General features: G+C 40.0%; 1 protein-coding gene across 1 annotated transcript in view; it reads right to left on the bottom strand.

Moving 5' to 3' along the window:
- The window catches only part of LOC128699230 (transmembrane protein 245), a gene marked incomplete in the record, with an annotated part of 140,942 nt that overhangs the window by 46,183 nt on the left and 82,604 nt on the right, over positions 1-12,155 (bottom strand). Inside the window, 2 exon segments of the mRNA XM_070096746.1 lie at positions 4,729-4,857; positions 5,658-5,797. Coding sequence (XP_069952847.1) covers positions 4,729-4,857; positions 5,658-5,797 — 269 coding nt within the window.

Here is a 12,155-nt window from a genome sequence, read left to right as displayed (position 1 = left end):
CAAGCAGCTCTCAGTTATTCTGTATAACTGATTATCATCGGTCATCAAAAACTCCCAGAACTCAGCACATGAGGGTTGGGGACATCCCAGGGAGTGCTGAAAGGAAAGTCTGAAGACAGATTTTAATGATAAAAGTGTGTTATATTAAAGTTAATGGAGAGAAAGTGTACACTATTAAGGATATGATGTACTGTCAGTGTGAGCACGGTAACATTTAAGTAGGGATTGAGAGCAACGTGTTAAGAGACCTTGAGTTCTGGATGTGGTAAATACTGTGCCTGCACTCTGAGGGAGGAGCAAGCATGTTGCTGTTTTAAAGTTTGTCTGATTTGTGATTCTCGAACACTCCTACATGACAGTGACCGAATGAATAATGGCAAGTGTTACCTATGCCTGGGTCACTGAGTGTCCATGGTTCAATCTCCAGCAGGGGTAGAAACATTGGGCATGTTTCCTTACACCTGCTGTCCCCATTTACCTAGCAGTAAGTAGGTGCCTGGGTGCTAGTCAACTGTTGTGGGTCACATCCTGAGGAGTTGGAAGTCAATATTTATACATCAATAATTGTACAACTCGATATTCGCCCAACTTTGAGAAAAATTCGACTCGGTATTCGGACGTTGCCCTGATATCCGACCTAAACAAAACAGTCCATCTGGACAAAGTCTGACAAAACCAAAGCATCATGTGCTCAGTTTCTCATCAGCTTTCATTCGTTAAGCATTGTTTGTACAAGCTCCATGAAACCTTCTGTATTTGAATTGTTATTCTGTGGTTTTTTTAAATATTTTCATTGAAAATAAGTAATCATGCTCTCCCCATAAAAAAAAAAAAGTAGTGATCCAAACAAGCCTAAAAGCAAAGCAGCAAGAACAACAGTTAGTGAAAAATTAACTCACTGCGAAGTGGGAAAGTGGAGCACACGTGTCAGACTTGGCCACTCAATATGGCATGGCGAAATCCACCATATCATCCAAATTGAAAAATAATGAGGCAATAAAAGAGGTTAATGTGGTGAAAGAAGTGAAAATTCTTGCTGTGAAAAGATCACAGATATTGAAGAAATGGAAAAACTTTTGTTAGTGTGGATTAATGAAAAACACTTGGCCAAGTGACAGTGTTTCTGAACAATAATTTGTGAAAAAGCAAAGCAGTTACATGTATACAGTAATCTTAGATGAAACACCCCAGGAAACAGTGCTGAAAGTGATGAATTTAAGACAAGTGGAGGCAGTTTTGATAGGTCTGAAAAGAGAAGTGGGATTCATAGTATGTATAATAAGGCATGTAGACATTGAGGGATTTACTTCAAGTTTTTAACTGTGATGAAACCAGCCTCTTTTGGAAAAGAATGTCTAAGAAAATCTACATTGCACAACAAGAAAAATCATTACTAGGACACAAGCCCCTGAAAGACAGGCTAACACACTTGTTGTGTGGTACTGCTAGTGGGAACCACAGAATTAAACCATTGCTAGTCTACTACTCTGAAAATCCAAGGGTATTTAAGACAAACAATGTCATAAAAAATAAACTCATTTTAATGTTGAGGGTTAATAGTAAAGCTTGGGTAACATGGCAATTCTTCACTGAGTGGATACATGAAGTGTTTGCCCTCAAGTGTGAACAAGTACCTTGTGGAAAAAAATGACCATTAAGGGCACTTCTAGTAACAGACAGTACTCCTGCTCACCCTCCAGGCTTGGAGGAAAATTTTGTGAATGAATACAGTTTCATTAAAGTGAAGTTCTTGCCCCCTAACACTACTCTTCTTATCCAACCAATGGACCAGCAGGTAATTTCCAATTTTAAGAAACTTTACACAAAAGCACTGTTTAAAAGATGCTTTGAAGTGACCTCTGAAACAGAACTTATCCTTAGGGAATTTTGGAAAAAACATTTTAATATCCTTCAGTGTTTAAGGATAATAGACAAAGCCTAGAGAGAAGTTTCTTTCAGAACAATGAACTCTGCCTGGAAGAAACTGTGGCCAGATTGTGTCAGTCAGAGATTTTGAAGGTGTTGAGGCAGAGCCTGTAGTAAAGGATACTGTTTCTCTGGGCCAGTCCATGGGTTTGGAAATGGATGATGAGGATACAGAGGGGTTGGTTCAGCATCACAAGAATGAACTCACAACAGAAGAACTTGAAGACCTGCACAAGGAGCAGCAAGAAGTGGCTGACGAAATTTCTACAGATTAGGGAAGCAGTAAGGGCAGCATTTCTACTGCAGAAATTAAGGAACTGTGTTACCATTGGGCTCAAATACAGAACTTGGTGGAAAAATGGTATCCTAACATTACTGTTGGGAATAGAAGCATTAACCTGTTCAATAACAATGCTGTTGACCACTTTAGAAAAATTTTGAAAAGTCATCAAAAGCAGACAACAGTGGACAGCTTCTTTAGCAAATGAAAAAAAATCAAATGCTAGTGAATCCCCCATCATCTCCAAGTGCTGCTGCACAGAGACAGAAAAGAGAAAAACACCAGATGGGCAGTTACCTGATGTTTTTATGGAAGGTGACAACCTTTCCTCTCCATGTGAAAGCAGAACAGAATTCTTCCTCCATGAGCCATGCGTGTCATAAAAGGAGACAAATTCCGGAAGCAAGGGGCTAGTAACCCCTTTTCCTGTATACATTACTAAATTTAAAAGGAGAAACTTTCGTTTTTTTTTCCTTTTGGGCCACCCTGCCTCGATGGGATATGGCCGGTTTGCTGAAAGAAGATGACAACTTTTCCAAACATCTCTCCACCTTTCTCTTAGGCCATCAGTAAAGGCCATCTCAGTAAAGGCAAAATGCTGTTAAATTTTCATTTCATGTTTTTACTGTTTTTATAGTTTTCATGTAAGATTTTATGCATGCAAATATTATTATGCAGGTTTAAATAAGCAATGTTTCATAATTGTTAATTGTTTGGAATGCAGAATGGATTAATCCAATTTACATTATTTATGGGAAAAAATGATTCAATATTCATACAACTCACTATTCAAACAGCCTCCTAGAATGGATTAAGTTTGAATATCAAGAGACCACTATATACCTAAGATAGGGCTGGGCTTCGAAATGAGCTAAGGTAGGATAACAGCTCAGTCTGCAAAACTGATCTGTGCATTTAAAAAAAATATTAATACAAAATGCTGGTGATGGAGAACCCCAGAAAATTTTAACCAACGTAAGTGTGTTAATACACAGATTTAACAGATTTTAACAAGCAAGGAATGAACATACAAATATAAATGAGAATAAAAACCTTGAAAAAGAAGTTGTAAACAAGAATAATACAGAACCAAATAAGTCATGCAAATTTGTTAATCCTTTCAGGATCAGTCCCGCAGTTCTGCTGCTCTGAAGCCAGAGTCAGTCAAGTAGTTCTTTGCTGAGCTCAGCTCACTCAGATAAGCTGTGAGCGGTAAATTTGGGCCTAGATGTGAGAGAATGGGTCTGTGTGGTAAGTGTGCGCCATATAAAACAAATCTTGCAGCAAGCAATAATGGGAAAATAACTGACCGTGTTTTTGGTTTAAAACAGCAACTTTGCAGTGAATTTTTGCATGTTTTTATTGTTGTATTCTCAGTTTCTTGGTCTCCTTTGATAGAATGGAAGATATATTACAGAAATAGAGATGATTTTGATTGGTTTCTGGACTGTATGTACCTTGAAATTGAGCTTGAACCAGCGGAAATGTTCTATTTTTGTCGATATTCCAGAGTACACAAGTCTAATATACTTGTCTAATATACATCCAACTGGCCAGTCTAATACTCATTTAGGAATGCACCAACATTATTTATACAATTATTACACTAATACAGTAGTCTGCATAACAGTAAATCTATTTTTTGTGAGAATAAAAATTCAAAATGGAAAGCAAACGTAATCTAGGAGAGGCCTAGGAACATAACTAATGAACAGAGGAAATGTTTTTTAGTGCCAGGAATGTCTACATTGTTTATTCTGGACCCTATTTCTAAATTGGCAATTTTTTAATTTTGTGTGAAATTGACCAAATTATTAATTTTCCATCACTTTATGGGGTAGTTGAAATAGGTACATGGGCAGTTTCTTGTACTCAGTCAACAAAATAAAATGAATACTAGTGAAACAGCTACACGTTTGGTCGACTGGAACAATGGAATTGGCCTAAAATAGGGCTCAAATTGGGTGAAATCAACAAAGCATAAACATCACCAAAACTGCTAACTTTGCAAGAATGTAATTCTGTAAATTTTTCATCAAATTTCGTACTTTTGGTTTCATTACCTTCAGAAAAAAGATTCCTTATTTCATAATTTTTTTTTTTTTTTTTTTTTTTTAAATTCTTTGACCCTGAGAGCAAGTTTGAGATCAGGAGTCTTGACCCTGAAAGGGGTAAAAGAAAATTAAATGTAAAAAAAATTGCGAAGGAAAAAAAAATCAGACAAAATTATCAAAGTGGAGCAGAAAATGTGGGATAGTGTACTAAATAAGAAGCACTAGAGTGAGAGAGTGTGAGAATGAGCAAGCAAGTGTGGGAGAGTAAGAGTGAGTTAGCATGCATGTATTTATCATACAACATTTTAGATGCAGTACACTTCAACCACAAACACTCAATTAACATGAAGTGCATCACAATAACCAGCATATATTAAAGAGAATAAACATTTGCTCTAAAATATACTTTTTTAGTTTGTGTTAAAAATAAATAAACATACTGCTTTGTTTAGCTTGTACAGGACTCACCTGCACAGCCAGGAAGACTGAGGCCGTCACAGCAAAGATGATGACAGCCAGAATCAAGAGCAGTGTTACAATGGCATCAACTGCTGATGACAGTGCCACCACCAGCTGATGATCAGTCCTCACTAGTAACTGTAAAGAAAACATACATTATCTATTGAACAACAATCAAACAATTTCTATAAGTACACAGTTAGGTTAACTGACATGTACAAACCATTTTATAGAAAGCCCATTATTATTAAAAGCATTTCAAGCAGCCCTAAGCATTTATGAAGGGATTCAGAGAAACCTATTACCCAACAGGTGGAAAGTACACTGAGTGCACTCTGAAGGCAGGTTAGGATGACAATTCTGGAGGAGGAAAGTACAGTACCTGCACTCAAGGGAAGAAGTGGGGATATTACACTTCCCATTTTGAAGAGAAAGCCACTGATGGAAAAATATATACATGTGCCTGAAGTGTACTGGACCTTGATGAGGTACAGAGGTGAAGGTAGTGTATCACTGGACCTTGATGAGGTACAGAGGTGAAGGTAGTATATCACTGGACCTTGTTGAGGTACAGAGGTGAAGGCAGTATATCACTGGACCTTGATGAGATACAGAGGTGAAGGTAGTACATCACTGAACATTGATGAGCTATAGAGGTGAAAACAGTACATCACTGAACGCTGATGAGTAAGTAAGTTTATTCAGGTATACACAAATACAGTTACATAGAATTATCATACATAGCAGCATATGTGTAGAGAACCTAGGATAACCCAAAAAAGTCAGACAGAGTAACTTATTTCTATTGGGCTATACAGGTGAAGGCAGTATAACAATGAACATCGATGAAGTACAAAGGTGAGCTATACAGGTAAAGGCAGTATACCAATGAACATTGATGAAGTGCAAAGGTGAAGGCAGTACGGTCCATCATTTACCTTGATAACACCCTTGATGGGAGGTGGCAAGAAGGCAGATCTGCGAGCCTCTGCAAAATTCATTACACTAGTGCGAGCAGCAGTAACAATGTTGGAAACTGCATTACCATTCTTGAGACTCCAAGCTAAATATCTGGAGGCTGGAGACAATGTTTTAATGTTAATATGCTCAAGTTACACTAAAAACATTCATCAGTATCAAGGCACTACATAAGAAGAACATAAGAAAGAAGGAACACTGTAACAGGCCTACTGACCCATGCATAGCAGGTCATGTCCCCCCCCCGGATTAGACCAATGACCCACCCCCCGGATTAGACCAATGACCCACCCCCCGGATTATCCCAATGACCCACCCAGTCTGGTCATCCCCACTCAAGGATGGAGCACTGTACCAGACCCAGCAGGACAAAATAGTCAGGTCCAACTCACACCCACCCACACCCACTCATGTATTTATCTAACCTATTTTTAAAACTACACAATGTTTTAGCCTGAATAACTGTACTCGGGAGCTTGTTCCACTCATCCACAACTCTATTACCAAACCAGTGCTTTCCTATATCCTTCCTGAATCTGAATTTTTTCCAACTTGAAACCATTGCTGCGAGTCCTGTCTTGGCTGGAAATTTTCAGCACACTATTTACATCCCCTTTATTTATTCCTGTTTTCCATTTATGCACCTCGATCATATCCCCCCAATTCTACGCCTTTTGAGAGAGTGCAGATTCAGGGCCCTCAGTCTATCCTCATAGGGAAGATTTCTGATACATGGGATCATCTTTGTCATCCTCCTTTGTACGTTTTCCAGAGCATTTATATCCATTCTATAATACGGTGACCAGAACTGAGCAGCATAGTCTAAATGAGGCCTAACCAAGGATATATAGTTGAAGAACAACCTGAGGACTTCTATTATTTATACTTCTAGATATGAAGCCAATAATTCTGTTAGCTTTATTGCGAACACTAATGCACTGTTGTCTTTGTTTTAGATTACTGCTAACCGGAACTCCTAAATCCTTTTCGCAATCAGTAGTATTAAGATCTACATTATTTAGTTTATATGTGGCATGGTTATTTAACTGTCCAACATTTAGAACTTTGCATTTGTCAATATTAAACTGCATCTGCCACTTCTCCGACCATTGCGTCAGTCTATTCAAATCATCCTGTAATGCTCTAGTGTCCTCATTAGAATGAATTGGACGGCCTATTTTGGTGTCATCAGCAAATTTGCTTATGTCGCTATTTATTCCCTCATCTATGTCGTTTATGTGAATTGTGAACAACAACGGGCCCAGCACTGACCCCTGAGGAACACCACTTGTGACGTGCCCCCATTCTGATTTCTCCCCATTTATGCAAACTCTCTGCTGTCTATTTGTCAGCCATGCCTCTACCCAGGAAAAAATTTCTCCTATTCCATGTGCCCTAAGTTTCCTCAATAGCCTCTGGTGTGGAACTCTATCGAAAGCCTTACTGAAGTCCATATACACAATATAATATTCATTACCATGATCTACCTCCTCAAACACCTTAGTGAAAAAAGTTAGTAAATTCGTAAGATAGGAACGCCCCGTTGTAAAACCGTGTTGAGAATCGTTAATCAATCTGTGCCTGTCAAGATGGCTACGAATTGCTTCGGCAATTATTGATTCCATAAATTTTCCCACTATGGAGGTAAGGCTTATTGGTCTATAGTTCGAAGCCAAGGACCTGTCACCTGCCTTGTAAATAGGTACAGTGGACCCCCGCATAGCGATTTTAATCCGTGCAAGAGGGCTCATTGTTATGCGAAATGATCGGTATGCGAATGAATTTTCCCCATAAGAAATAATGGAAATCAAATTAATCCGTGCAAGACACCCAAAAGTATGAAAAAAAAAAATTTTACCACATGAAATGTTAATTTTAATACACACAAACTGAAAAAGGCATGCACAATTACATGACACTTACTTTTATTGAAGATCTGGTGATGATTGATGGGATGGGAGGAGGGGAGAGAGAGTGTTAGTGTTTAGAAGGGGAATCCCCTTCCATTAAGACTTGAGGTGTCGAGTCCTTTTCTGGGGTTACTTCCCTTCTTCTTTTAATGCCACTAGGACCAGCTTCAGAGTCACTGGACTTCTTTCGCACAACATATCTGTCCATAGTGGCCTGTACCTCTCGTTCCTTTATGACTTCCCTAAAGTGTTTCACAACATTGTCAGTGTAATAGTCACCAGCACGGCTTGCAATAGCTGTGTGAGGGTGATTTTCATCCATGAAGGTTTGCACTTCAAGCCACTTTGCACAGATTTCCTTAATCTTTGTAGTAGGCAATTTCTTCAATTTCTCTCTCCCCTCCTTCGAACCAGTTTCCTCAGGTCTGGCCTCGTGCTGTTGAAGTTGATCTATCAGCTCATCAGTGGTTAGTTCTTCATTGTCCTCCTCCACCAACTCTTCCACATCATCCCCACTAACCTCCAACCCCAAGGACTTTCCCAATGCCATAATGGATTCCTCAACTGGCATAGGATTCTCAGGGTTAGCCTGAAACCCTTCAAAATCCCTTTGGTCTACACATTCTGGCCACAGTTTCTTCCAAGCAGAGTTCAAGGTTCTCTTAGTCACTCCCTCCCAAGCCTTACCTATAAGGTTTACACAACTGAGGATATTAAAGTGATCTCTCCAAAACTCTCTTAGAGTCAGTTGAGTTTCTGAGGTCACTACAAAGCACCTTTCAAACAGAGCTTTTGTGTACAGTTTTTTGAAGTTTGCAATAACCTGCTGGTCCATGGGCTGCAGGAGAGGAGTGGTATTAGGAGGCAAAAACTTCACCTTAATGAATTTCATGTCCCCATAAAGTCGCTCTGCCACGTCTGTAGGATGACCAGGGGCATTGTCTAACACCAGGAGGCACTTAAGTTCTAATTTCTTTTCCGTTAGGTAATCTTTCACATTGGGGGCAAATGCATGGTGTAACCAGTCACAGAAAAAGTCCCTAGTGACCCATGCCTTACTGTTTGCCCTCCACAGCACACACAAATTCTCCTTGAGGACATTCTTTTGCCTGAACGGTCTGGGAGTTTCAGAGTGATACACTAATAAAGGCTTCACTTTGCAATCACCAGTAGCATTGGAACACATCAACAAAGTAAGCCTGTCTTTCATAGGCTTATGTCCTGGGAGTGCCTTTTCCTCCTGAGTAATGTAGGTCCTGCTTGGCATTTTCTTCCAAAACAGGCCTGTTTCATCACAATTAAACACTTGTTCAGGTTTCAGTTCTTCACTGTCTATGTACTCCTTGAATTCCTGCACATATTTTTCAGCTGCTTTGTGGTCCGAACTGGCAGCCTCACCATGCCTTATCACACTATGTATGCCACTACGCTTCTTAAATCTCTCAAACCAACCTTTGCTGGCCTTAAATTCACTCACATCATCACTAGTTGCAGGCATTTTTTTAATTAAATCCTCATGCAACTTCCTAGCCTTTTCGCTTATTGTAATAAAGTTGGTAGAATTACCGACAATATGTAAAGTAAAAGGACACAAGTGCAACTAATGTGACATTTATTGTGGCAACGTTTCGCTCTCCAGGAGCTTTATCAAGCCATTACAAACAATACATGGACACAGAGGGTATATAAAGGCTCAGAGTGAGGTGAATACTAGTGAGGTACCATTTCGATGTTCACTAGTGGTAGTAGTAGTAGTAGTAGTAGTAGTGGTAGTGACAAAAGTAATACAATATGTTAGAGCAATTAATTCGTACATGAGTAAAAGGATATAAAAGCTATTACTTGGGTAACATAAAAATAGGTTGGACAAATATAAACTGGAATGAGGCAGCTTGTTTCAGTGTTCACTCTCTGTGCTTTGTGTAGTATAACAGGAGAGACTATGTGATGGCAGGGTTTACTGTTTTCAGGAGGATTCTTGCTAAGACTTCGGAGATGGTGAAGCTGCCGTTGTTTTGTTTAATTGTATTTGAAACAGCGATCAGTGCTGATTCAAGGCACTTGCGTGTGCGGAAATTATTTTCTTTTATCACTAATTGGGCGTCTCTGAATTTCATAAGATGATTGGTGGAATTTCGGTGTTGTACACAGGCGTTGTTTAAGTTGTCGTTCCTGCATGCGTATATGTGTTCATTGAGGCGGGTGTCGAGGTTTCTTGCTGTTTCACCTACGTAGATCTTGTCACAGCCTCCACAGGGTATAGTGTAAATTCCTGCATTGACTGGTTCGTGGTGCTTGGGTTTTGTCCTGGTTAGATCCTTTATTGAAGTGGTAGAAGCGATGGCGACTCTGGTGTTAGCTTGTGAAAGTACTTTTGAGACGTTTAGTGCAACCTGGCTGTTGGGAAGAATTATAACTTTGTTGGGAGCGGTGTTGATGCGTGGAGAATTGATGATCTGAAGAGCTCTTTTCTTGCAGTCTTTGATGAAAAAAGAAGGAAATTGTAACTCAGTGAATGTTTGGTGAATGTAAGTACATTCCTCGTCAAGAAACTCAGGACTACAAATTCGGTATGCTCTTAGGAAAAACCCGATGATGATGCCTCTTTTGGTCTTGGTATCTTGGTATTGGTATCAACTCAATCTTGTTACCAGGAACCATAGACACAGTGACAGCAACTTCCAGAAGGGTTATATACAGGGCCTTCTCACTGCAGCTTTATGTGAACCTTCTTCTTCTAATCTTCCTAGAAGATACATCACTGCCCTTAAGGACCTCGCCAACGACCCCAACATTATCGTCACCACCGCCGACAAAGGAGGTGGAGTCGTCATACTCAACACCAGTGACTACAACACTAAAATGATGGACCTTTTGAATGATCAATCTACATACGAACCCATCAGCACTCAACAGTGGGAGACGCTCACCAAAGACTTTCTATACAAAACCAGACAAATACTCAAACGCACTAGAGAAGGGAAGAAACCTCTGTACTTGTTACCAAGCAACCCTAAACCAGCACACATGTATGGTTTACCCAAGACCCATAAACACAATATTCCTCTCAGACCAATCACGTCAGGAATAGGCAGTGCTCCACACAAACTAGCCGGAGTTCTTGCCAAACATCTTTCCTGCCTTCTGGGGACCATCAGCCCCGCTCATCTTAAACACTCAGGCGACCTTCTCAACCGCATCCATAACCTCTCCATCCGTAACAAGAAACTAAGCAGTTTGGATGTGACTTCCCTCTTCACAAAAGTACCTACCAAAAAAAAGCCATCGAGGTTCTACGACGTAAAGTCAACCAGGACCTTAATCTTCCTTTACCTCCCGGAGATTTTGTTGACTTGATTGAACTCTGTGTTAACTTCAACTGTTTTTCCTTCAATAACAAGCTCTACAAACAAACCTACGGCATGGGAATGGGGTCCCCAATAAGTGCCGTCCTAGCCAACTTATACATGGAACACCTAGAGTCCGAACACTTCGCCAACATCATCCCTTCAAGCGTCACTTGGTTGCGTTACGTGGACGATGTCCTCGTAATAACTCCAAAACGTTTTGATGTACGGGATCTTCAGGCAAGGCTCAACGCAGTTGAACCAGCGATCCAGTTTACACTAGAAGAAGAGTCCAATGACAAGCTACCTTTCCTCGACGTCCTCATTCACAAAGTAGACAACAACCTAAGATTTCAAGTTTATCGGAAACCCACCAATAAAAATGATCTCACACACTTCTATTCCAGTCAAGATACCAAGACCAAAAGAGGCATCATCATCGGGTTTTTCCTAAGAGCATACCGAATTTGTAGTCCTGAGTTTCTTGACGAGGAATGTACTTACATTCACCAAACATTCACTGAGTTACAATTTCCTTCTTTTTTCATCAAAGACTGCAAGAAAAGAGCTCTTCAGATCATCAATTCTCCACGCATCAACACCGCTCCCAACAAAGTTATAATTCTTCCCAACAGCCAGGTTGCACTAAACGTCTCAAAAGTACTTTCACAAGCTAACACCAGAGTCGCCATCGCTTCTACCACTTCAATAAAGGATCTAACCAGGACAAAACCCAAGCACCACGAACCAGTCAATGCAGGAGTTTACACTATACCCTGTGGAGGCTGTGACAAGATCTACGTAGGTGAAACAGCAAGAAACCTCGACACCCGCCTCAATGAACACATATACGCATGCAGGAACGACAACTTAAACAACGCCTGTGTACAACACCGAAATTCCACCAATCATCTTATGAAATTCAGAGACGCCCAATTAGTGATAAAAGAAAATAATTTCCGCACACGCAAGTGCCTTGAATCAGCACTGATCGCTGTTTCAAATACAATTAAACAAAACAACGGCAGCTTCACCATCTCCGAAGTCTTAGCAAGAATCCTCCTGAAAACAGTAAACCCTGCCATCACATAGTCTCTCCTGTTATACTACACAAAGCACAGAGAGTGAACACTGAAACAAGCTGCCTCATTCCAGTTTATATTTGTCCAACCTATTTTTATGTTACCCAAGTAATAGCTTT

This window comes from Cherax quadricarinatus, chromosome 54 (genome assembly GCF_038502225.1).
Source record: "Cherax quadricarinatus isolate ZL_2023a chromosome 54, ASM3850222v1, whole genome shotgun sequence".
NCBI lineage: Eukaryota > Metazoa > Arthropoda > Malacostraca > Decapoda > Parastacidae > Cherax > Cherax quadricarinatus.
This window is presented reverse-complemented; position numbering and strand designations above follow the sequence as displayed.